This window comes from Xenopus tropicalis, chromosome 6 (assembly GCF_000004195.4).
Source record: "Xenopus tropicalis strain Nigerian chromosome 6, UCB_Xtro_10.0, whole genome shotgun sequence".
Taxonomy (NCBI): Eukaryota; Metazoa; Chordata; class Amphibia; order Anura; family Pipidae; genus Xenopus; species Xenopus tropicalis.
Window position 1 is genome coordinate 1,140,012 of NC_030682.2, and position 26,572 is coordinate 1,166,583.

Here is a 26,572-nt window from a genome sequence, read left to right on the forward strand (position 1 = left end):
CTGCCCCTCAGGCACTGCCTGTTTGCCCCTATTGCCCATTCTCTCGCTACATCCAGCTGACTGCACCCCCTGTTTCTCGCTCCCTCAGACACTGCCTGTTTGCCCCTATCTGCCCACTCTCTCACTACATCAGCTGACTGACCCCCTGTTTCTGCCCTCCTTCTCTCAGACACTGCCTGTTTGCCCCTATTGCCCCATTCTCTCGCTACATCAGCTGGACGACCCCCTGTTTCTGCCCCTCAGACACTGCCTGTTTGCCCCTATTGCCCCCACTCTCTTGCTACATCAGCTGACTGACCCCCTGTTTCTGCCCCTCAGGCACTGCCTGTTTGCCCCTATTGCCCCACTCTCTCACTACATCAGCTGACTGACCCCCTGTTTCTGCCCCTCAGACACTGCCTGTTTGCCCCTATTGCCCCACTCTCTCGCTACATCAGCTGACTGCCCCTGTTTCTGCCCCCTCAGACACTGCCTGTTTGCCCCTATTGCCCACTCTCTCACTACATCAGCGGACTGACCCCTGTTTTGCCCCCTCAGACACTGCCTGTTTGCCCCTATTGCCCCATTCTCTCGCTACATCAGCTGACTGACCCCCTGTTTCTGCCCCTCAGACACTGCCTGTTTGCCCTACTTGCCCCACTCTCTTGCTACATCAGCTGACTGACCCCCTGTTTCTGCCCCTATTGCCCCAGTCTCTCACTACATCAGCTGACTGACCCCCTGTTTCTGCCCCTCAGGCACTGCCTGTTTGCCCCTATTGCCCCATTCTCTCGCTACATCAGCTGACTGACCCCCGTTTTCTGCCCCTCAGCACTGCCTGTTTGCCCCTATTGCCCAGTCTCTCACTACATCAGGGCTGACTGACCCCCTGTTTCTGCCCCTCAGACACTGCCTGTTTGCCCCTATTGCCCCATTCTCTCGCTACATCAGCTGACTGACCCCCGTTTTCTGCCCCTCAGGCACTGCCTGTTTGCCCCTATTGCCCCATTCTCTCGCTACATCAGCTGACTGACCCCCTGTTTCTGCCCCTCAGGCACTGCCTTTTTGCCCCCCTCCCATTTAATGCCCCAGTCACCTTTATTGCCCCTGTATATTTTCTCCCCTATAGACTTACCCCTTATCCCTGTATATTTGCCCCCCCAGTAACTGACTCTTATTCGCCATTATCCCCATTTTCACCCCCACTTCCCTTTGCCCCAGCCCCCCCATTTCTATGTTAATTGCCCTTTCCCCCCTGTTTAGCGGCTCTGTCCCCCTTTAATGACCCCCCGTTGTTTGGAGCCATTTCTCGTGCCCCCCCAGTCGTTACAGAGCCCCCCGACCATGAATTTCCCCCCTCCCGGGCTGTCGGGGAGCCCCCAGTCGTCCCTCACCTCCCAGGTATCGGTCTCTGGCGCCTCGGTTTCCTCTCAGTTTGGTTCCCCCTCGGGGCCGGCCCCCCCGCCCTCTGCCGCCTCCCCCTATGTCCTGTCCAACTCGGTGGCCATTCGGGCAGAAATCCAGCGCTTCGAGTCGGTGCACCCCAATATCTACGCCATCTACGATCTGATAGAGCGGGTGGATGACCTGGCGCTGCAGAACCAGATCCGAGAGCATGTCATTGCCATTGAAGGTCAGTACTGGTTCTGCCCCGGTGGCACCGCGCAAAGGGGGCTTGTGGGGTAACTTGGGAGCACAATACTTACTGGGGGTAGTGCAATTAGCATTAGTACGGTAAGGATTATGGGACTGGGAGGTTGATACGTACTAGGCCATTCCTAATAAGGGGGTTTGGAGTACAGTAAGGATTACGGGACTGTATCTTGGCACTTTAGAGGTTGAGGTGCACTTACCAATTCTTTGTTGGGGGTATTTGGGTATGGTAAGGATTATGGGACTGTGTAGCCATAGAGAGGTTGGCCACTCTTAGTAGGGCTTTTAGAGTACAGTAAGGATTATGGAACTGTATTATAGTCCTAGGAAGGCAGACATGCACTAAGCAATTCCTAGTAGGGGGTTTTGGCATACAGTAAGGATTATGGGACTGTATCTTGGCCCTTGGGAGGTTGAAAATCACCAATCAATTCCTAGTAGGGGGTTTGGAGTACAGTAAGGATTATGGGACTGTATCTCGGTAGAGATGTACTAGACATTTGTGTATGTAAGACAAGCTTAGGCCCGGAAATTCCCTCTTTCCTAAAGATTCCGCTATCTCTCCTTCTAAACTAACTGGTGATTTGGCTCCATTATATATTTGGCCCAGAATATGCGGGAAAACCCAAGGTATTATGGGACCTTACAGTGCAGCAGGTACAAATAGACTGGGTATGAGGTGTGTGTGTGTGTGAATAAGTGTGTGGGCTGTGTGGTGTCGTTGAATAACGTGTGTGTGGTGTGAATAAGTGTGTGTGTGTGTGTGTGTGTGTGTGAATAGATGTGTGTGGTGTGTGAATAGTGTGTGTGTGAGTGTGTGAATAAGTGTTGTGGTGTGTGTATAAGTGGCGATGTGTGTGGTGTGAGTGTGTGAATAAGTGTGTGTGTTGGTGTGTGTGTGTGAATAAGTGTGTGTGCCCTGTGTGAATACAGTCGTGTGTGTGTGTGTGTGTGTGTGTGAATAAGTGTGTTGTGTGCTGAATAAGTGTGTGTGTGAATAAGTGTGTGTGTGTGTGAATAAGCTGTGTGTCTTGGTGAATAAGTGTGTGTGTCATGTGTGTGTGAATAAGTGTGTGTGTGTGTGTGTGTGTGTGTGGTGGAAATTAGTGTGTGTTGGTTGTGAATTAGTGGCTGTGTGTGTGTGAATAAGTGTGTGTGTGAATATGGTGTGTTGTGTGTGTGGATGAATCGTGTCACATCCTGTGTGTGTTGCTTGAATAAGTTGTGTGTTGTGAATTAGTGGGTGTGTGTGTGAATTAGTGTGTGTGTGTGAATTAGTGTGTGTGTGAATTAGTGTGTGTGTGAATTAGTGTGTGTGTGTGTGTGTGAATAAGTGTGTGTGTGTGAATAAGTGGTGTGTGTGGTGAATAAGTGTGTGTGTGTGTGAATAAGTGTGTGTGTGTGAATAAGTGTGTGTGTGTGTGTGTGAATAAGTGTGTGTGTGAATAAGTGTGTGTGTGAATAAGTGTGTGTGTGTGTGAATAAGTGTGTGTGTGGTGTGTGAATAAGTGTGTGTGGTGTGAATAAGTGTGTGTGTGTGAATAAGTGTGTGTGTGTGAATAAGTGTGTGTGTGAATAAGTGTGGTGTGTGTATAAGTGTTGTGTGTGAATAAGTGTATGTGTGTGTGTGAATTAGTGTGTGTGTGTGTGAATTAGTGTGTGTGTGTGAATTAGTGTGTGTGTGTGAATTAGTGTGTGTGTGTGAATTAGTGTGTGTGTGTGTGTGAATTAGTGTGTGTGTGTGAATAAGTGTGTGTGTGTGTGTGAATAAGTGTGTGTGTGTGTGTGTGAATAAGTTGTGTGTGTGTGTGAATAAGTGTGTGTGTGTGTGTGTGAATTAGTGTGTGTGTGTGTGAATTAGTGTGTGTGTGTGAATTAGTGTGTGTGTGTGAATTAGTGTGTGTGTGAATTAGTGTGTGTGTGAATAAGTGTGTGTGTGTGTGTGAATAAGTGTGTGTGTGTGAATAAGTGTGTGTGTGTGTGTGTGAATAAGTGTGTGTGTGTGTGTGAATAAGTGTGTGTGTGTGAATAAGTGTGTGTGTGTGTGAATTAGTGTGTGTGTGTGAATAAGTGTGTGTGAATGAGTGTGTGTGTGTGGGGGGGGGGGGGTTCTGTGTTGTTTCCAATACATCAGTCAATACAATGTCGCCTTTACACCTCTCCCCTGTCTGCCTCTCAGCTCTGCATGAACTTACTATGTGCCACTTGGGTTCAATGTTGAGATGCAGGGGCAGTTCCTTACTAGGGGTCTTCCGGGACCGTCAGGATTGGCAGTTCCTTACTAGGGGTCTTCCGGTACCGTCAGGATTGACTTGGCAGTTCCTTACTAGGGGTCTTCCGGTACCGTCAGGATTGACTTGGCAGTTCCTTACTAGGGGTCTTCCGGTACCGTCAGGATTGACTTGGCAGTTCCTTACTAGGGGTCTTCCGGTACCGTCAGGATTGACTTGGCAGTTCCTTACTAGGGGTCTTCCGGTACCGTAAAGATTGACTTGGCATGGAATTGGCACTGTATTTATCTGCTGTGGGTTCTGGGGTATTATACATGGAATTGGCACTGTATTTATCCTGCTGTGGGTTCTGGGGTATTATACATGGAATTGGCACTGTATTTATCCCACTGTGGGTTCTGGGGTATTATACATGGAATTGGCACTGTATTTATCTGCTGTGGTCTGGTATTATACATGGAATTGGCACTGTATTTATCTGCTGTGGGTTCCGGGGTATTATACATGGGAATTGGCACTGTATTTATCTGCTGTGTGTTCTGGGGTATTATACATGGAATTGGCACTGTATTTATCTGCTGTGTGTTCTGGGGTATTATACATGGAATTGGCACTGTATTTATCTGCTGTGTGTTCTGGGGTATTATACATGGAATTGGCACTGTATTTATCTCGCTGTGTGTTCTGGGGTATTATACATGGAATTGGCACTGTATTTATCCTGCTGTGGGTTCTGGGGTATTATACACGGAATTGGCACTGTATTTATCCTGCTGTGGGTTCTGGGGTATTATACATGGAATTGGCACTGTATTTATCCCGCTGTGGGTTCTGGGGTTATTATACATGGAATTGGCACTGGTATTTATCCTGCTGTGGGTTCTGGGTATTATACATGGAATTGGCACTGTATTTATCCCGCTGTGGGTTCTGGGGTATTATACATGGAATTGGCACTGTATTTATCCCGCTGTGGGTTCTGGGGTATTATACATGGATGGCACTGTATTTATCCTGCTGTGGGTTCTGGGGTATTATACATGGAATTGGCACTGTATTTATCCTGCTGTGGGTTCTGGGGTATTATACATGGAATTGGCACTGTATTTATCTGCTGTGGGTTCTGGGGTATATACATGGAATTGGCACTGTATTTATCCTGCTGTGGGTTCTGGGGTATTATACATGGAATTGGCACTGTATTTATCTGCTGTGGGTTCTGGGGTATTATACATGGAATTGGCACTGTATTTATCCTGCTGTGGGTTCTGGGGTATTATACATGGAATTGGCGCTGTATTTATCCCGCTGTGGGTTCTGGGGTATTATACATGGAATGGCACTGTATTATCCGCTGTGGGTTCTGGGGTATTATACATGGAATTGGCACTGTATTTATCCCGCTGTGGGTTCTGGGGTATTATACATGGAATTGGCACTGTATTTATCCCACTGTGGGTTCTGGGTATTATACATGGGAATTGGCACTGTATTTATCCCGCTTTGGGTTCTGGGGTATTATACATGGAATTGGCATTGTATTTATCCTGCTGTGGGTTCTGGGGTATTATACATGGAATGGCACTGTATTTATCCTGCTGTGGGTTCTGGGGTATTATACATGAATTGACACTGTATTTATCCCGCTGTGGGTTCTGGGGTATTATACATGGAATTGGCGCTGTATTATCCCGCTGTGGGTTCTGGGGTATATATACATGGAATTGGCACTGTATTTATCTGCTGTGGGTTCTGGGTATTATACATGGAATTGGCACTTGTATTTATCCTGCTGGGGTTCTGGGGTATTATACATGGAATTGGCACTGTATTTATCCCGCTGTGGGTTCTGGGGTATTATACATGGAATTGGCATTGTATTTATCCTGCTGTGGGTTCTGGGGTATTATACATGGAATTGGCACTGTATTTATCCTGCTGTGGGTTCTGGGGTATTATACATGGAATTGGCACTGTATTTATCTGCTGTGGGTTCTGGGGTATTATACATGGAATTGGCACTGTATTTATCCTGCTGTGGGTTCTGGGGTATTATACATGGAATTGGCACTGTATTTATCTGCTGTGGGTTCGGGGGTATTATACATGGAATTGGCACTGTATTTATGCCGATGTGGGTTCATTGGGTACAGTACCCCGGGGGTCTCACACTTACTGATATCATTGGGTACAGTACCCCGGGGGTCTCACACTTACTGATATCATTGGGTACAGTGCCCCGGGGGTCTCACACTTACTGATATCATTGGGTACAGTACCCCGGGGGTCTCACACTTACTGATATCATTGGGTACAGTACCCCGGGGGTCTCACACTTACTGATATCATTGGGTACAGTACCCAGGGGGTCTCACACTTATTGATATCATTGGGTACAGTACCCGGGGGTCTCACACTTACTGATATCATTGGTACAGTACCCCGGGGGTCTCACACTTACTGATATCATTGGGTACAGTACCCCGGGGGTCTCACACTTACTGATATCATTGGGTACAGTACCCCGGGGGTCTCACACTTACTGATATCATTGGGTACAGTACCCCGGGGGTCTCACACTTACTGATATCATTGGGTACAGTACCCCGGGGGTCTCACACTTACTGATATCATTGGGTACAGTACCCCGGGGGTCTCACACTTACTGATATCATTGGGTACAGTACCCCGGGGGGCTGCAGGTACAGATATGGGGATATAGTATTAATGGGGGGCAGTACTGCCAGTAGTACCCATGAGGGGGCAGTTATTACCATTTTTGTCGCTCGTGTCTTTGCTTTCTGGCACTAAACACGTTAATCCCCACAGCCTGTCATATTGTTCCTGTTTCAGTTTCCATGGTAACGGCTCCTTTGTGCTGATTCCTGTGATGTTGTTGACACAGTTATTTGGGGTCTTACTCAGCGTTTATGTTTGGCGCTGGGGGTCGGGGGGCTCTGTGTTTGTACTGCTCTGTATTTGCCTACGTTTCCCATGTTATAGAGAGGCCTGAGGGGCCATATATATATATACAGGGGTACATACGGGATATAATGCCCCCAGTTGGGCCCATTCTTTTGCTGTCTAATCTCTGTCACTTGCGGAGATTTCTACAGTAACTGCCCCTGTATATAAATCCCATTCATTTGCTCTGTAGCACACTCACTGGGGTATTTCCTTACAGTCCTGCCCTGCTTTATGGCTGAGATTCTAGCTATCTGTATAACAGAGCATTCTGTCACAGTGGCACAGATCCTATCTGATCCCCCCATTGTAAGCAGCAGTCCTGCCCTGCTTTATGGCTGAGATTCTAGCTATCTGTATAACAGAGCATTCTGTCACAGTGGCACAGATCCTATCTGATCCCCCCCATTGTAAGCAGCAGTCCTGCCCTGCTTTATGGCTGAGATTCTAGCTATCTGTATAACAGAGCATTCTGTCACAGTGGCACAGATCCTATCTGATCCCCCCATTGTAAGCAGCAGTCCTGCCCTGCTTTATGGCTGAGATTCTAGCTATCTGTATAACAGAGCATTCTGTCACAGTGGCACAGATCCTATCTGATCCCCCCATTGTAAGCAGCAGTCCTGCCCTGCTTTATGGCTGAGATTCTAGCTATCTGTATAACAGAGCATTCTGTCACAGTGGCACAGATCCTATCTGATCCCCCCATTGTAAGCAGCAGTCCTGCCCTGCCCTGACCTCCCCTCTCCTCCACGGCCCCTACTGACCTCCCCTCTCCTCCACGGCCCCTACTGACCTCCCCTCTCCTCCACGGCCCCTACTGACCTCCCCTCTCCTCCACGGCCCCTACTGACCTCTCCTCTCCTCCACGGCCCCTACTGACCTCTCCTCTCCTCCACGGCTCCTACTGACCTCTCCTCTCCTCCACGGCCCCTACTGACCTCTCCTCTCCATCTGATACCATCCTGGTAGCCCTTTTGCTCCATCTGATACAGCAAAAGTGCTATCAGCATGGTATGTGATCCCCATGATCCCCAGTAGAATGATCTGGTTTGTGGGGTCCCCTGTAGAGGAATGAGGCCGGGGGATAGAGCCATAGGGCAGGGGTGAGAGTTGGGCGGCCAGTCAGCACTTGTGGCTGAGCCTCCCTTCTCGCTGAACCTGTTGGTGCCACACGTGTCCCAACCTGCAGCCACGCGGGGAGTCAGGGAGAGGCTGCGAGTTTGTGCAAGAGCCAGAGGTGTTCCCTGCCTGTCTGCTTTGTGCTGGGTGCCCCTGCCGTCTCGCTGCCCTGCGCTCTCGTACCGAAAGGATTTGGCCCTGCGCTCTCGTACCGAAAGGATTTGCCCCTGCTCTCTCTTACCTAAAGGATTTGGCCTTGCTCTCTCTTACCTAGAGGATTTGGCCCTGCGCTCTCTTACCGAAAGGATTTGGCCATGCGCTCTCGTACCGAAAGGATTTGCCCCTGCTCTCTCTTACCTAAAGGATTTGCCCCTGCTCTCTCTTACCTAAAGGATTTGGCCTTGCTCTCTCTTACCTAGAGGATTTGGCCTTGCTCTCTCTTACCGAAAGGATTTGCCCCTGCGCTCTCTTACTTAAAGGATTTGGCCTTGCTCTCTCTTACCGAAAGGATTTGCCCCTGCTCTCTCTTACCTAAAGGATTTGCTCCTGCTCTCTCTTACCTAAAGGATTTGGCCCTGCGCTCTCGTACCGAAAGGATTTGCCCCTGCTCTCTCTTACCGAAAGGATTTGCCCCTGCTCTCTCTTACCTAAAGGATTTGCCCCTGCTCTCTCTTACCTAAAGGATTTGGCCCTGCGCTCCCTTACCTAAAGTATTTGGCCCTGCTCTCTCTTACCTAAAGGATTTGGCCCTGCTCTCTCTAACCTAAAGGATTTGGCCCTGCGCTCCCTTACCTAAAGTATTTGGCCCTGCTCTCTCGTACCTAAAGGATTTGGCCCTGCTCTCTCTTACCTAAAGGATTTGGCCTTGCTCTCTTACCTAAAGGATTTGGCCCTGCGCTCTCTTACCTAAAGGATTTGGCCCTGCGCTCTCTTACCTAAAGGATTTGGCCCTGCGCTCTCTTACCTAAAGGATTTGGCCCTGCGCTCTCTTACCTAAAGGATTTGGCCCTGCGCTCTCTTACCTAAAGGATTTGGCCCTGCGCTCTCTTACCTAAAGGATTTGGCCCTGCGCTCTCTTACCTAAAGGATTTGGCCCTGCGCTCTCTTACCTAAAGGATTTGGCCCTGCGCTCTCTTACCTAAAGGATTTGGCCCTGCGCTCTCTTACCTAAAGGATTTGGCCCTGCACTCTCTAACCTCGGGGATTTGGCCCTGCACTCTCTAACCTCGGGGATTTGGCCCTGCACTCTCTAACCTCGGGGATTTGCCCTTGCACTCTCTTACCTGTGGGACTGCCCTGCAGAGATGAGGTGAGTGCAGGCGGGGCCACCGCTGGGTGAGGACATATAAGAGCATGGAGCTGAGAAGCTTGGACTGCAGGCTGAGCCCAGAAACACCAGCTGCTGCCCAGTCGTCCAGCCATGCCATCCAGGCTGCTATCCATGCCTCCAAACATCAGAAACGGAGGCCCAAAAGCCTCTCTTCCCTTAGCAGTGCCCTCCCAGGGCATAAAGCTGAGCTCTACCCCGGGCCCTTTGGCGGCTTGTTGGATTTTCTGAAACAGCAGTCAGGGCGGAGGTGTGATTCCTCAGGGGGTGTCCATGTCCTCGATTCCTCTCCCTGGCAGAGTCCGGATATGGCGCCACACCGTCCACTTAGTATGAGTGTCTTGGAGATCCACCATGTTGATACAGGGCAGTTGGGCAGCTCTTGTGACCATGACGTGGGCACTGTGGGAGGGATGAGCCATGGCAGTAGCTCTGGGTTCCTGCGAGGAAGCTCCCTGTGGAGCAGCCAGCGTTGGACCATGTTTGGGAGAAGATCTCAGGAGGCTTCTAGGAGGACCTTCTCCTCCCTGCGCAAGAGTTTCAGTTTCCGCGCGCGCAGAGCGGCAGAATCGCGCAAAGTGGAAGAGCGAATAGAGAAGAGGATGCGGAGCCGCAGCGAAGGGGAAACCTGCTCCTTGCACACCACCTCGTCCCGACGGGATCTTCTGAAAGCAGAGCCCCCCATTGAGAGGAGTAAGGAGGACAGGACTGGCCTATGGAGGGCCATCACTGCCCCTTTCAGAAAGAAGGAATATGGCACCATGAACCCAAGCAGGACTGGCAGAACCACTGAGCCTGTGCTTATTGGCATGATGCGGGCAGAAAGCAGGGCACGCAGGGACCTCAAGGGTAAGTCTCGGGTATCTGTACCAATTGGAGTGGGGCACAGAGGGAGAGAGACCCTCCGGGCACCCTGGTACCCTGTGCCTATACCAGCCTGGGGCACAGAGGGAGAGAGACCCTCCGGGCACCCTGGTACCCTGTGCCTATACCAGCCTGGGGCACAGAGGGAGAGAGACCCTCCGGGCACCCTGGTACCCTGTGCCTATACCAGCCTGGGGCACAGAGGGAGAGAGACCCTCCGGGCACCCTGGTACCCTGTGCCTATACCAGCCTGGGGCACAGTCTGACAGATAGTGAGGGCACGCTGGTACCCTGTGCCTATACCAGCCTGGGGCACAGTCTGACAGATAGTGAGGGCACGCTGGTACCCTGTGCCTATACCAGCCTGGCGCACAGTGGGACAGATAGTGAGGGCACGCTGGTACCCTGTGCCTATACCAGCCTGGGGCACAGTGGTACAGATAGTTAGGGCACGCTGGTACCCTGTGCCTATACCAGCCTGGGGCACAGTGGGACAGATAGTGAGGGCACGCTGGTACCCTGTGCCTATACCAGCCTGGGGCACAGTGGGACAGATAGTGAGGGCACGCTGGTACCCTGTGCCTATACCAGCCTGGGGCACAGTGGGACAGATAGTGAGGGCACGCTGGTACCCTGTGCCTATACCAGCCTGGGGCACAGTGGGACAGATAGTGAGGGCACCCTGGTACCCTGTGCCTATACCAGCCTGGGGCACAGTGGGACAGATAGTGAGGGCACCCTGGTACCCTGTGCCTATACCAGCCTGGGGCACAGTGGGACAGATAGTGAGGGCACCCTGGTACCCTGTGCCTATACCAGCCTGGGGCACAGTGGGACAGATAGTGAGGGCACCCTGGTACCCTGTGCCTATACCAGCCTGGGGCACAGTGGGACAGATAGTGAGGGCACCCTGGTACCCTGTGCCTATACCAGCCTGGGGCACAGTGGGACAGATAGGGCACGCTGGTACCCTGTGCCTATACCAGCCTGGGGCACAGTGGGACAGATAGTGAGGGCACGCTGGTACCCTGTGCCTATACCAGCCTGGGGCACAGTGGGACAGATAGTGAGGGCACGCTGGTACCCTGTGCCTATACCAGCCTGGGGCACAGTGGGACAGATAGTGAGGGCACCCTGGTACCCTGTGCCTATACCAGCCTGGGGCACAGTGGGACAGATAGTGAGGGCACGCTGGTACCCTGTGCCTATACCAGCCTGGGGCACAGTGGGACAGATAGTGAGGGCACCCTGGTACCCTGTGCCTATACCAGCCTGGGGCACAGTGGGACAGATAGGGCACGCTGGTACCCTGTGCCTATACCAGCCTGGGGCACAGTGGGACAGATAGTGAGGGCACGCTGGTACCCTGTGCCTATACCAGCCTGGGGCACAGTGGGACAGAGAGTGAGGGCACCCTGGTACCCTGTGCCTATACCAGCCTGGGGCACAGTCTGACAGATAGTGAGGGCACGCTGGTACCCTGTGCCTATACCAGCCTGGGGCACAGTGGGACAGATAGTGAGGGCACGCTGGTACCTTGTGCCTATACCAGCCTGGGGCACAATGGGACAGATAGGGCACGCTGGTACCCTGTGCCTATACCAGCCTGGGGCACAGTGGGACAGATAGGGCACGCTGGTACCCTGTGCCTATACCAGCCTGGGGCACAGTGGGACAGAGAGTGAGGGCACGCTGGTACCTTGTGCCTATACCAGCCTGGGGCACAATGGGACAGATAGGGCACGCTGGTACCCTGTGCCTATACCAGCCTGGGGCACAGTGGGACAGATAGGGCACGCTGGTACCTTGTGCCTATACCAGCCTGGGGCACAGTGGGACAGATAGGGCACGCTGGTACCCTGTGCCTATACCAGCCTGGGGCACAGTGGGACAGATAGGGCACGCTGGTACCCTGTGTAGTGGGATGGGCACATGATTCACGTGCCCCTTTATACTAAGGTGTATGACAGGGGCACAGTTGGCACACAGTGCCAGGCCTGTAGTTAGATGAGATCTCCCCCTGGGATCCGGCTGCTCTGTGTCTGATTGGGTTGGATTATGTCCAGAGATAAATGTTGATCTTATGGTTCTGATCCATTTGCCTGGTGATTGCTGTATGGACTGGGCTTGTGGTGCCACGGCACGTAGGGAGGGGGCCCCTGAATTATTCAGTGATCTTGTGCTGGAAGTGTCAGGTTCCCTGTGTGGCTGTGGCCCCTAGGAGCGTGGGATTCTGGGTTCGTGGGACCTAGACAGAGTTAAAGAGATTAACCCTTACACCAACTGAACCCTCTGGGCACACAGACAAAAGGAACATCTCTCCTGGACAGGACCGAGACCCACGGGCACATAGTCATATTGATTTATACGTACGGCGCTGCTGGTTCCGCTCCAGCGCTCTGCGGCCATCTTGGCTGCTCGGTGTCTGCCGGTTAAAGGGAAAGTATTTGCTGTATTCACTATCCAGCAAGCTGGGCAGGAGCTTGAATGGGCCCCTCTGGGGGTTTAGGGGGGCCCTCGTTACTCTGGGAACCTTCATTTCATCTGGCTGCCCATCAACCTTAGCCAATGAAAAGCCACACAGAATGCGAGCTATAAATGCTACTATAGAACGTCAGGAGGGAGGAGCTTTCTGGGCAGGGTGTGGCCAAGGGAATCCTTTTCATTGGACAGGGAGAAAGTGGGGCGTGGCAATATTCTTATAATAAGGCAGGGATCCCCAACCGTTTATACCTGTGAGCCACATGAGCCACATTCAAATGGAAAAAGTGTTGGGGAGCAACACAAGCATGGAGAAAGTTCCTGGGGTGCAAATAAGAGCTATGATTGGCTATTTGGTAGCCCCTATGGGGACTGGCAGCCTATAGGAGGCTCTGTTTGGCTTTACACTGGGTTTTATGCCACCAAAACTTGCCCCCAAGCCAGGAATTCAAGAATGAGCCCCTACTTTGAGGCCCCTGGGAGCCACATCCAAGGGGTCCCTGTAATAGGGAATAAATAGGCATATTGGAGCTGGGGGGAGTGGGCATACGTGGCAATAGGCCGATGGTTCCATGGGGCAGGGGGGCTTATTGGGTGTGACTGGGGCAGATAGATATGGCAAAAAGCCCAGCCTAACGCTCACCCTAAGGTGCCCATACATTGGCCAACTCCGTGTGGCACCCAGCTCATCTGCTCACATAGTACATGGGTGCTGGGGGACCGACGGCCCCCGTACTGACTGCTGTGTATGGCCAGCACGAGACCCCAATAGTTCAGCTAATGGGGGGCCTCTTAGGGGCTTGATCAGATAAATGACTGACACCCATGGCATTGGGCTGTGCCACGTCTGAGAGTGGCTTCTCCCCTTGATCCGTGTTCTGATCCGTGTGAGTTTGTATCGGCCCTGGGGCCACTTTGTCACTGGGTTCAACTCGGCTGTTTGTTTCTTTCAGACTCATTTGTCAATAGCCAAGAATGGACCCTGAGCCGATCGGTACCAGAACTGAAAGTGGTAAGTAACTTCTACCCAATGTATGGGATACTGTGCCCAACCAACCTGCCTGGCATCCCAGTCCCCCAGCTGGCTCTGTGCCCCCTTGTGCCCACTCCTAACTCTCTATAAAGCAACATAGCCCAACCAACCTGCCCCTGCCTGGCATCCCAGTCCCCCAGCTGGCTCTGTGCCCCCTAGTTCCCACGCCTAACTCTCTATAAAGCAACATAGCCCAACCAACCTGCCCCTGCCTGGCATCCCAGTCCCCCCGCTGGCTCTGTGCCCCCTAGTGCCCACGCCTAACTCTCTATAAAGCAACATAGCCCAACCAACCTGCCCCTGCCTGGCATCCCAGTCCCCCCGCTGGCTCTGTGCCCCCTAGTGCCCACGCCTAACTCTCTATAAAGCAACATAGTCCAACCAACCTGCCCCTGCCTGGCATCCCAGTTCCCTCGCTGGCTCTGTGCCCCCTAGTGCCCATGCCTAACTCTCTATAAAGCAACATAGCCCAACCAACCTGCCCCTGCCTGGCATCCCAGTCCCCCCGCTGGCTCTGTGCCCCTAGTGCCCATGCCTAACTCTCTATAAAGCAACATAGCCCAACCAACCTGCCCCTGCCTGGCATCCCAGTCCCCCCGCTGGCTCTGTGCCCCCTAGTTCCCATGCCTAACTCTCTATAAAGCAACATAGCCCAACCAACCTGCCCCTGCCTGGCATCCCAGTCCCCCCGCTGGCTCTGTGCCCCCTAGTTCCCATGCCTAACTCTCTATAAAGCAACATAGCCCAACCTGCCCCTGCCTGGCATCCCAGCTCCCCCCGCTGGCTCTGTGCCCCCTAGTGCCCATGCCTAACTCTCTATAAAGCAACATAGCCCAACCTGCCCCTGCCTGGCATCCCAGTCCCCCCGCTGGCTCTGTGCCCCCTAGTGCCCATGCCTAACTCTCTATAAAGCAACATAGTCAAACCAACCTGCCCCTGCCTGGCATCCCAGTCCCCCGCTGGCTCTGTGCCCCCTAGTTCCCATGCCTAACTCTCTATAAAGCAACATAGTCCAACCACCTGCCCCTGCCTGGCATCCCAGTCCCCCCGCTGGCTCTGTGCCCCCTAGTGCCCATGCCTAACTCTCTATAAAGCAACATAGCCCACAACCTGCCCCTGCCTGGCATCCCAGTCCCCCCGCTGGCTCTGTGCCCCCTAGTGCCCATTGCCTAACTCTCTATAAAGCAACATAGCCCAACCAACCTGCCCCTGCCTGGCATTCCCAGTCCCCCCGCTGGCTCTGTGCCCCCTAGTGCCCATGCCTAACTCTCTATTAAAGCAACATAGTCCAACCAACCTGCCCCTGCCTGGCATCCCAGTCCCCCCGCTGGCTCTGTGCCCCCTAGTGCCCATGCCTAACTCTCTATAAAGCAACATAGCCCAACAACCTGCCCCCTGCCTGGCATCCCAGTCCCCCGCTGGCTCTGTGCCCCCTAGTGCCCATGCCTAACTCTCTATAAAGCAACATAGCCCAACCAACCTGCCCCTGCCTGGCATCCCAGTCCCCCCGCTGGCTCTGTGCCCCTAGTGCCCACGCCTAACTCTCTATAAAGCAACATAGCCCAACCAACCTGCCCCTGCCTTGCATCCCAGTCCCCCACGGCTCTGTGCCCCCTAGTGCCCACCACCTAACTCTCTATAAAGCAACATAGGCCCAACCAACCTGCCCCTGCCTGCATCCCAGTCCCCCCGCTGGCTCTGTGCCCTAATTCCCATGCCTAACTCTCTATAAGCAACATAGTCCAACCAACCTGCCCCTGCCTGGGCATCCCAGTCCCCCCGCTGGCTCTGTGCCCCCTAGTGCCCACGCCTAACTCTCTATAAAGCAACATAGCCCAACCAACCTGCCCCTGCCTGGCATCCCAGTCCCCCGCTGGCACTGTGCCCCCCTAGTTTCCCATGCCTAACTCTCTATAAAGCAACATAGCCCAACCAACCTGCCCTGCTGCGGCATCCCAGTCCCCCCGCTGGCTCTGTGCCCCCTAGCCCCATGCCTAACTCTCTATAAAGCAACATTAGCCCAACCAACCTGCCCCTGCCTGGCATCCCAGTCCCCCGGCTGGCTCTGCTGCCCCCTAGTGCCCATGCCTCAACTCTCTATACAAGCAGCATAGCCCTAACCCACCTGCCCCTGCCTGGCAATCCCAGATCCCCCCGCTGGCTCTGTGCCCCCTAGTGCCCATGCCTAACTCTCTATAAAGGCAACCATAGGCCCAACCAACCTGCCCTCGCCGTGGCATCCCAGTCCCCCTGCGCTCTGTGCCCCCTTAGTGCCCACGCCTAACTAACTATAAAGCAACCATAGTCCACCAACCTTGCCCCTGCCTGGGGCATCACCAGTCCCCCGCTGGCTCTGTGCCCCCTTAGTGCCCACGCCTAACTCTTCTATAAAAGCAACATAGCCCAACCCACCTGCCCTGCCTGGCATCCCAGTCCCCCCCGCTGGCTCTGTGCCCCCTAAGTGCCCATCGCCTAACTCTCTATAAAGCAACATAGCCCAACCAACCTGCCCCTGCCCTGGCATCCCAGTCCCCCCGCTGGCTCTGTGTCCCCCTTAGGCCCACAGCCTACTTCTAATAAGCAGAAAACCCAACACCTGCCCGCCTGGCATCCCAGTCCCCCCCGCGGCTCTTGCCCCCTAGTGCCCATGCCTAACTCTCTATAAAGCAACATAGCCCAACCAACCTGTCCCTGCCTGGCATCCCAGTCCCCCCGCTGGCACTGTGCCCCCTAGGTGCCCATGCCTAACTCTCTATAAAGCTAACATAGCCCAACCAACCTGCCCCTGCCTGGCATCCCAGTCCCCCCGCTGGCTCTGTGCCCCCTAGTGCCCATGCCTAACTCTCTATAAAGCAACATAGCCCAACCAACCTGCCCCTGCCTGGCATCCCAGTCCCCCGCTGGCTCTGTGCCCCTAGTGCCCACGCCTAACTCTCTATAAAGCAGCATAGCCCAACCAACCTGCCCCTGCCTGGCATCCCAGTCCCCCCGCTGGCACTGTGCCCCCCTAGTTCCCACGCCTAAACTCTCTATAAAGCAACATAGCCCAACCCACCTGCCCCTGCCTGCATTCCCAGTCCCCCCTGGCTCTGTGCCCCCTAGTGCCCACGCCTACTCTCTATAAAGCAACATAGCCCAACCAACCTGCCCTGCCTGGCATCCCAGTCCCCCCGCTGGCTTTGTGCCCCCTATGCCCACGCCTAACTTTCTATAAAGCTAGAAAACCCAACCAACCTGCCCCTGCCTGGCATCCCAGTCCCCCCGCGGCTCTGTGCCCCCTAGTGCCACGCCTAACTCTCTATAAAGCAACATAGCCCAACCAACCTGCCCCTGCTGGCATCCCAGTCCCCCCGCTGGCTCTGTGCCCCCTAGTGCCCACGCTAACTCTCTATAAAGCAACATAGCCCACCAACCTGCCCCTGCCTGGCATCCCAGTCCCCCCGCTGGCTCTGTGCCCCTAGTGCCCACGCCTAACTCTCTATAAAGCAACATAGCCCAACCAACCTGCCCCTGCCTGCATCCCAGTCCCCCCGCGGCTCTGTGCCCCCTAGTGCCACGCTTAACTCTCTATAAAGCAACATAGCCCAACCAACCTGCCCCTGCCTGGCATCCCAGTCCCCCCGCTGGCTTTGTGCCCCCTAGTGCCCACGCCTAACTTTCTATAAAGCTAGAAAACCCAACCAACCTGCCCCTGCCTGGCATTCCCAGTCCCCCCGCGGCTCTGTGCCCCCTAGTGCCCACGCCTAACTCTCTATAAAGCAACATAGCCCAACCAACCTGCCCCTGCCTGGCATCCAGTCCCCCCGCTGCTTTGTGCCCCCTAGTGCCCACGCCTAACTTTCTATAAAGCTAGAAAACCCAACCAACCTGCCCCTGCCTGGCATCCCAGTCCCCCCGCGGCTCTGTGCCCCCTAGTGCCCACGCCTAACTCTCTATAAAGCAACATAGCCCAACCAAACCTGCCCCTGCCTGGCATCCCAGTCCCCCCGCTGGCTCTGTGCCCCCTAGTGCCCACGCCTAACTCTCTATAAAGCAACATAGCCCAACCAACCTGCCCCTGCCTAGCATCCCAGTCCCCCCGCTGGCTCTGTGCCCCCTAGTTCCCACGCCTAACTCTCTATAAAGCAACATAGCCCAACCAACCTGCCCCTGCCTGGCATCCCAGTCCCCCCGCGGCTCTGTGCCCCCTAGTGCCCACGCCTAACTCTCTATTAAGCAACATAGCCCAACCAACCTGCCCCTGCCTGGCATCCCAGTCCCCCCGCTGGCTTTGTGCCCCCTAGTGCCCACGCCTAACTTTCTATAAAGCTAGAAAACCCAACCAACCTGCCCCCTGCCTGGCATCCCAGTCCCCCCGCGGCTCTGTGCCCCCTAGTGCCCACGCCTAACTCTCTATAAAGCAACATAGCCCAACCAACCTGCCCCTGCCTGGCATCCCAGTCCCCCCGCTGGCTTTGTGCCCCCTAGTGCCCACGCCTAACTTTCTATAAAGCTAGAAAACCCAACCAACCTGCCCCTGCCTGGCATCCCAGTCCCCCCGCGGCTCTGTGCCCCCTAGTGCCCACGCCTAACTCTCTATAAAGCAACATAGCCCAACCAACCTGCCCCTGCCTGGCATCCCAGTCCCCCCGCTGGCTCTGTGCCCCCTAGTGCCCATGCCTAACTCTCTATAAAGCAACATAGCCCAACCAACCTGCCCCTGCCTGGCATCCCAGTCCCCCCGCTGGCTCTGTGCCCCCTAGTGCCCATGCCTAACTCTCTATAAAGCAACATAGCCCAACCAACCTGCCCCTGCCTGGCATCCCAGTCCCCCCGCTGGCTCTGTGCCCCCTAGTGCCCATGCCTAACTCTCTATAAAGCAACATAGCCCAACCAACCTGTCCCTGCCTGGCATCCCAGTCCCCCCGCTGGCTCTGTGCCCCCTAGTGCCCACGCCTAACTCTCTATAAAGCAACATAGTCCAACCAACCTGCCCCTGCCTGGCATCCCAGTCCCCCCGCTGGCTCTGTGCCCCCTAGTGCCCATGCCTAACTCTCTATAAAGCAACATAGTCCAACCAACCTGCCCCTGCCTGGCATCCCAGTCCCCCCGCTGGCTCTGTGCCCCCTAGTTCCCACGCCTAACTCTCTATAAAGCAACATAGCCCAACCAACCTGTCCCTGCCTGGCATCCCAGTCCCCCCGCTGGCTCTGTGCCCCCTAGTGCCCACGCCTAACTCTCTATAAAGCTAGAAAACCCAACCAAACTGCCCCTGGCACCCTAGGCTGCTCTCCCCCCCCCCCCCCCCATGGGCATGCTGGGTGAGGGGGGGTTAATCTTTGGCCAATAAAGAGCAGGGCAATGGGGCAACTTATCCCTAAGTCTTGTGGGCAGGAGAAGGTGCAGTTGTCCTACTGGGGGCCCCATAAGGGGTATCTGGCCTGCCTGTAGGGGTAACAGGGTGCCATTATGTTCTGCTCTTTCCCCTGCAGGGCATTGTGGGAAATCTGTCGAGTGGGAAGTCGGCGCTGGTGCATCGGTACCTGACGGGCACTTACGTACAGGAGGAGTCCCCTGAAGGTGAGGGTGCCCCCCATACCTGTGTGCTTGGCTATTATGGGATGCAGGACCCCCCCCATACCTGTGTGCTTGGCTATTATGGGATGCAGGACCCCCCCATACCTGTGTGCTTGGCTATTATGGGATGCAGGACCCCCCCATACCTGTGTGCTTGGCTATTATGGGATGCAGGACCCCCCCATACCTGTGTGCTTGGCTATTATGGGATGCAGGACCCCCCATACCTGTGTGCTTGGCTATTATGGGATGCAGGACCCCCCCATTCCTGTGTGCTTGGCTATTATGGGATGCAGGACCCCCCCATTCCTGTGTGCTTGGCTATTATGGGATGCAGGACCCCCCCATACCTGTGTGCTTGGCTATTATGGGATGCAGGACCCCCCCATTCCTGTGTGCTTGGCTATTATGGGATGCAGGACCCCCCCCCATTCCTGTGTGCTTGGCTATTATGGGATGCAGGACCCCCCCATTCCTGTGTGCTTGGCTATTATGGGATGCAGGACCCCCCCATTCCTGTGTTCTTGGCTATTATGGGATACAGGACCCCCCCATTCCTGTGTGCTTGGCTATTATGGGATGCAGGACCCCCCCATTCCTGTGTGCTTGGCTATTATGGGATACAGGACCCCCCCCCCCCATTCCTGTGTGCTTGGCTATTATGGGATACAGGACCCCCCCATTCCTGTGTGCTTGTCTATTATGGGATGCAGGACCCCCCCATACTTGTGTGCTTGGCTATTATGGGGATACAGGACCCCCCATTCCTGTGTGCTTGGCTATTATGGGATGCAGGACCCCCCATTCCTGTGTGCTTGGCTATTATGGGATACAGGATCCCCCCATTCCTGTGTGCTTGGCTATTATGGGATACAGGACCCCCCCATTCCTGTGTGCTTGGCTATTATGGGATACAGGACCCCCCCATACCTGTGTGCTTGGCTATTATGGGATACAGGACCCCCCCATTCCTGTGTGCTTGGCTATTATGGGATGCAGGACCCCCCATTCCTGTGTGCTTGGCTATTATGGGATGCAGGACCCCCCCCATTCCTGTGTGCTTGGCTATTATGGGATGCAGGACCCCCCCATTCCTGTGTGCTTGGCTATTATGGGATGCAGGACCCCCCCATACCTGTGTGCTTGGCTATTATGGGATGCAGGACCCCCCCCCATTCCTGTGTGCTTGGCTATTATGGGATACAGGACCCCCCCATTCCTGTGTGCTTGGCTATTATGGGATGCAGGACCCCCCCCATTCCTGTGTGCTTGGCTATTATGGGATACAGGACCCCCCATTCCTGTGTGCTTGGCTATTATGGGATGCAGGACCCCCCCATACCTGTGTGCTTGGCTATTATGGGATGCAGGACCCCACTATTCCTGTGTGCTTGGCTATTATGGGATGCAGGACCCCACCATTCCTGTGTGCTTGGCTATTATGGGATGCAGGACCCCCCCCCATTCCTGTGTGCTTGGCTATTATGGGATACAGGACTCCCCCATTCCTGTGTGCTTGGCTATTATGGGATGCAGGACCCCCCCATACCTGTGTGCTTGGCTATTATGGGATGCAGGACCCCCCCATACCTGTGTGCTTGGCTATTATGGGATGCAAGACCCCCCATACTTGTGTGCTTGGCTATTATGGGATGCAGGACCCCCCCATTCCTGTGTGCTTGGCTATTATGGGATGCAGGACCCCCCCATACCTGTGTGTTTGGCTATTATGGGATGCAGGACCCCCCCATACCTGTGTGCTTGGCTATTATGGGATACAGGACCCCCCATACCTGTGTGTTTGGCTATTATGGGATGCAAGACCCCAGGGGTTTGATTGGCGGAACCCCCCCCTCACGGCTGTGTCTCTCTGCGCAGGGGGCAGGTTTAAGAAAGAGATTGTGGTTGACGGACAGAGCTATCTGCTGCTGATCAGAGATGAAGGAGGGCCCCCAGAGATGCAGGTAAGCAGTCACATGGCTGGGGTCCCCCTGGTGATAGTGTAGTGTGACTGTGGTAGAGAAAAGGGGCACAGTCTGACGCCCACATATTCACCCCACGGGCTGCGGGGCACAGTCTGACGCCCACATATTCACCCCACGGGCTGCGGGGCACAGTCTGACGCCCACATATTCACCCCATGGGCTGTGGGGCACAGTCTGACGCCCACATATTCACCCCATGGGCTGTGGGGCACAGTCTGACGCCCACATATTCACCCCACGGGCTGCGGGGCACAGTCTGACGCCCACATATTCACCCCACGGGCTGCGGGGCACAGTCTGGCGCCCACATATTCACCCCACGGGCTGCGGGGCACAGTCTGACGCCCACATATTCACCCCACGGGCTGCGGGGCACAGTCTGGCGCCCACATATTCACCCCACGGGCTGCGGGGCACAGTCTGGCGCCCACATATTCACCCCACGGGCTGCGGGGCACAGTCTGGCGCCCACATATTCACCCCACGGGCTGCGGGGCACAGTCTGACGCCCACATATTCACCCCACGGGCTGCGGGGCACAGTCTGACGCCCACATATTCACCCCACGGGCTGCGGGGCACAGTCTGGCGCCCACATATTCACCCCACGGGCTGCGGGGCACAGTCTAACGCCCACATATTCACCCCACGGGCTGCGGGGCACAGTCTGGCGCCCACAAATTCACCCCACGGGCTGCGGGGCACAGTCTGGCGCCCACATATTCACCCCACGGGCTGCGGGGCACAGTCTGGCACCCACATATTCACCCATGGGCTGCGGGGCACAGTCTGGCACCCACATATTCACCCCACGGGCTGCGGGGCACAGTCTAACGCCCACATATTCACCCCACGGGCTGCGGGGCACAGTCTGGCGCCCACAAATTCACCCCACGGGCTGCGGGGCACAGTCTGGCGCCCACATATTCACCCCACGGGCTGCGGGGCACAGTCTGGCACCCACATATTCACCCATGGGCTGTGGGGCACATATTCACCCCACGGGCTGCACACGCGGGCAGATAATCTGGGGATTGCCGGTGGCAGCAGCGCCGGCAGGAGGTACAACATATCAGTCTGTGCATAGCTACCCCTCTGCCCCACGTACAGAGTAGCAGCAGTTCCATGGGGGTGTCGGTTATAGGTGCCTCTGCCCCCACGTCTCGTATGCCCCCCATGTTTGGGATGGTATAAGGCTTGTACCCGGGAGCTTCATTTCATGCCCTGGGGAAGTGTTTTCTCTGTCTCTCTGTACCTAGTTACCTCTGCCCCTCTCTCGGTGCCTACTTAGCCCTGCCCCTCTCTCGGTGCCTACTTAGCCCTGCCCCTCTCTCGGTGCCTACTTAGCCCTGCCCCTCTCTCGGTGCCTACTTACCCCTGTACCTACTTACCCCTGCTCTGCTCCAGTTTGCAGCTTGGGTAGATGCCGTGGTGTTTGTGTTCAGTCTGGAGGATGAGATCAGCTTTCAGACAGTGTTTAATTACTACGCGCGCCTGTCCAGTTACCGCAATACGGCCGACGTACCGATGGTGCTGGTAGGAACCCAAGGTGACTCCATGTTCTGCCCCCTTTGTGTATGTGCTTCCCACCTACCCCCCCCCCATCATTCCTGAATCCTACTTCCAGCATCCCTTGGGCTCTCCCAACTCCCAGCATCCCTTGGGCTCTCCCAACTCCCAGCATCCCTTGTTCATCCAACTCCCAGCATCCCTTGTTCATCCAACTCCCAGCATCCCTTGTTCATCCAACTCCCAGCATCCCTTGTTCATCCAACTCCCAGCATCCCTTGTTCTACTGCCTATTAATTCCCTTATGTTCTACCATTTCCCATCATGCCATGTCCCTCTCTCTAACCCTTTATGTTCTACCATTTCCCATCATGCCATGTCCCTCTCACTCTCTAACCCTTTATGTTCTACCATTTCCCATCATGCCATGTCCCTCTCTCTAACCCTTTATGTTCTACCATTTCCCATCATGCCATGTCCCTCTCACTCTCTAACCCTTTATGTTCTACCATTTCCCATCATGCCATGTCCCTCTCTCTAACCCTTTATGTTCTACCATTTCCCATCATGCCATGTCCCTCTCACTCTCTAACCCTTTATGTTCTACCATTTCCCATCATGCCATGTCCCTCTCTCTAACCCTTTATGTTCTACCATTTCCCATCATGCCATGTCCCTCTCACTCTCTAACCCTTTATGTTTTACCATTTCCCATCATGCCATGTCCCTCTCACTCTCTAACCCTTTATGTTCTACCATTTCCCATCATGCCATGTCCCTCTCTCTAACCCTTTATGTTCTACCATTTCCCATCATGCCATGTCCCTCTCTCTAACCCTTTATGTTCTACCATTTCCCATCATGCCATGTCCCTCTCTCTAACCCTTTATGTTCTACCATTTCCCATCATGCCATGTCCCTCTCTCTAACCCTTTATGTTCTACAAACCGGATTCCAAAAAAGTTGGGACACTAAACAAATTGTGAATAAAAACTGAATGCAATGATGTGGAGGTGCCAACTTCTAATATTTTATTCAGAATAGAACATGAATCACAGAACAAAAGTTTAAACTGAGAAAATGTACCATTTTAAGGGAAAAATATGTTGATTCAGAATTTCATGGTGTCAACAAATCCCCAAAAAGTTGGGACAAGTAGCAATAAGAGGCTGGAAAAAGTAAATTTGAGCATAACGAAGAGCTGGAAGAGCAAATAACACTAATTAGGCCAATTGGCAACATGATTGGGTATAAAAAGAGCTTCTCAGAGTGGCTGTGTCTCTCAGAAGCCAAGATGGGGAGAGGATCCCCAATTCCCACAATGTTGCGCAGAAAGATAGTGGAGCAATATCAGAAAGGTGTTACCCAGCGAAAAATTGCAAAGATTTTGCATCTATCATCATCAACTGTGCATGACATCATCCGAAGATTCAGAGAATCTGGAACAATCTCTGTGCGTAAGGGTCAAGGCCGTAAAACCATACTGGATCCCCGGGATCTCCGGGCCCCGACACTGCACCACAAACAGGAATGTACTGTAAAGGGAATCACAGAATGGGCTCAGGAATACTTCCAGAAACCATTGTCAGTGAATCCACCGTGCCATCCGCCGCTGCCAGCTGAAACTCTACAGTGCAAAGAAGAAGCCATTTCTAAGCAAGATCCACAAGCTCAGGCGTTTTCACTGGGCCAGGGATCATTTAAAATGGAGTGTGGCAAAATGGAAGACTGTTCTGTGGTCAGACGAGTCACGATTCAAAGTTCTTTTTGGAAATCTGGGACGCCATGTCATCCGGACCAAAGAGGACAAGGACAAGCCAAGTTGTTATCAACGCTCAGTTCAGAAGCCTGCATCTCTGATGGTATGGGGTTGCATGAGTGCGTGTGGCATGGGCAGCTTGCATGTCTGGAAAGGCAGCATCAATGCAGAAAAATATATTCAGGTTCTAGAACAACATATGCTCCCATCCAGGCGTCATCTCTTTCAGGGAAGAGCCTGCATTTTTCAACAAGATAATGCCAGACCACATTCTGCACCAATCCCAACATCATGGCTGCGTAGGAGAAGGATCCGGGTACTGAAATGGCCAGTCTGCAGCCCAGATCTTTCCCCTATAGAGAACATTTGGCGCATCATAAAGAGGAAGGTGCCACACAGAAGGCCCAAGACGATGGAACAGTTAGAGGCCTGTATTAGACAAGAATGGGAGAGCATTCCTATTCCTAAACTTGAGAAATTGCTCTCCTCGCTCCCCAGATGGCTGTTGAGTGTTGTAAGAAGAAGGGGAGATGCCACACAGTGAGAGTTGTAAGAAGAAGGGGAGGTGCCACACAGTGAGTGTTGTAAGAAGAAGGGGAGATGCCACACAGTGAGAGTTGTAAGAAGAAGGGGAGGTGCCACACAGTGAGTGTTGTAAGAAGAAGGGGAGATGCCACACAGTGAGTGTTGTAAGAAGAAGGGGAGGTGCCACACAGTGAGTGTTGTAAGAAGAAGGGGAGGTGCCACACAGTGAGTGTTGTAAGAAGAAGGGGAGGTGCCACACAGTGAGAGTTGTAAGAAGAAGGGGAGGTGCCACACAGTGAGAGTTGTAAGAAGAAGGGGAGATGCCACACAGTGGCAGTTGTAAGAAGAAGGGGAGATGCCACACAGTGAGTGTTGTAAGAAGAAGGGGAGGTGCCACACAGTGAGAGTTGTAAGAAGAAGGGGAGGTGCCACACAGTGAGTGTTGTAAGAAGAAGGGGAGATGCCACACAGTGAGAGTTGTAAGAAGAAGGGGAGGTGCCACACAGTGAGTGTTGTAAGAAGAAGGGGAGGTGCCACACAGTGAGAGTTGTAAGAAGAAGGGGAGGTGCCACACAGTGAGTGTTGTAAGAAGAAGGGGAGATGCCACACAGTGAGAGTTGTAAGAAGAAGGGGAGGTGCCACACAGTGAGTGTTGTAAGAAGAAGGGGAGATGCCACACAGTGAGAGTTGTAAGAAGAAGGGGAGATGCCACACAGTGAGAGTTGTAAGAAGAAGGGGAGATGCCACACAGTGAGTGTTGTAAGAAGAAGGGGAGGTGCCACACAGTGAGTGTTGTAAGAAGAAGGGGAGATGCCACACAGTGAGTGTTGTAAGAAGAAGGGGAGGTGCCACACAGTGAGTGTTGTAAGAAGAAGGGGAGGTGCCACACAGTGAGTGTTGTAAGAAGAAGGGGAGGTGCCACACAGTGAGAGTTGTAAGAAGAAGGGGAGGTGCCACACAGTGAGAGTTGTAAGAAGAAGGGGAGATGCCACACAGTGGCAGTTGTAAGAAGAAGGGGAGATGCCACACAGTGAGTGTTGTAAGAAGAAGGGGAGGTGCCACACAGTGAGAGTTGTAAGAAGAAGGGGAGGTGCCACACAGTGAGTGTTGTAAGAAGAAGGGGAGATGCCACACAGTGAGAGTTGTAAGAAGAAGGGGAGATGCCACACAGTGAGAGTTGTAAGAAGAAGGGGAGATGCCACACAGTGAGAGTTGTAAGAAGAAGGGGAGATGCCACACAGTGAGTGTTGTAAGAAGAAGGGGAGGTGCCACACAGTGAGAGTTGTAAGAAGAAGGGGAGATGCCACACAGTGAGAGTTGTAAGAAGAAGGGGAGATGCCACACAGTGAGAGTTGTAAGAAGAAGGGGAGATGCCACACAGTGAGAGTTGGGAAGAAGAAGGGGAGATGCCACACAGTGAGTGTTGTAAGAAGAAGGGGAGATGCCACACAGTGAGAGTTGTAAGAAGAAGGGGAGATGCCACACAGTGAGAGTTGTAAGAAGAAGGGGAGATGCCACACAGTGAGAGTTGTAAGAAGAAGGGGAGATGCCACACAGTGAGAGTTGTAAGAAGAAGGGGAGGTGC

At 53.9% G+C, this 26,572-nt stretch overlaps 1 protein-coding gene across 4 annotated transcripts in view; it reads left to right on the top strand.

The window, feature by feature from the left end:
* Positions 1-861: 861 nt before the first annotated feature.
* agap3 (ArfGAP with GTPase domain, ankyrin repeat and PH domain 3) overlaps positions 862-26,572 on the top strand; it is a 70,764-nt gene continuing 45,053 nt past the window's right edge. For 2 of the 4 annotated variants that reach the window (XM_031903620.1, XM_031903624.1), the window contains exons 1-5: positions 8,072-10,125; positions 13,575-13,633; positions 19,126-19,213; positions 21,089-21,174; positions 22,602-22,743. In XM_031903620.1, the coding sequence (XP_031759480.1) occupies positions 9,303-10,125; positions 13,575-13,633; positions 19,126-19,213; positions 21,089-21,174; positions 22,602-22,743 (1,198 nt within the window). In that variant the 5' untranslated portion in view covers positions 8,072-9,302. Of the gene's footprint in view, positions 1,613-8,071; positions 10,126-13,574; positions 13,634-19,125; positions 19,214-21,088; positions 21,175-22,601; positions 22,744-26,572 lie in introns of those variants that run through there. The other 2 variants (XM_031903622.1, XM_031903621.1) reach the window with 2 other exon arrangements.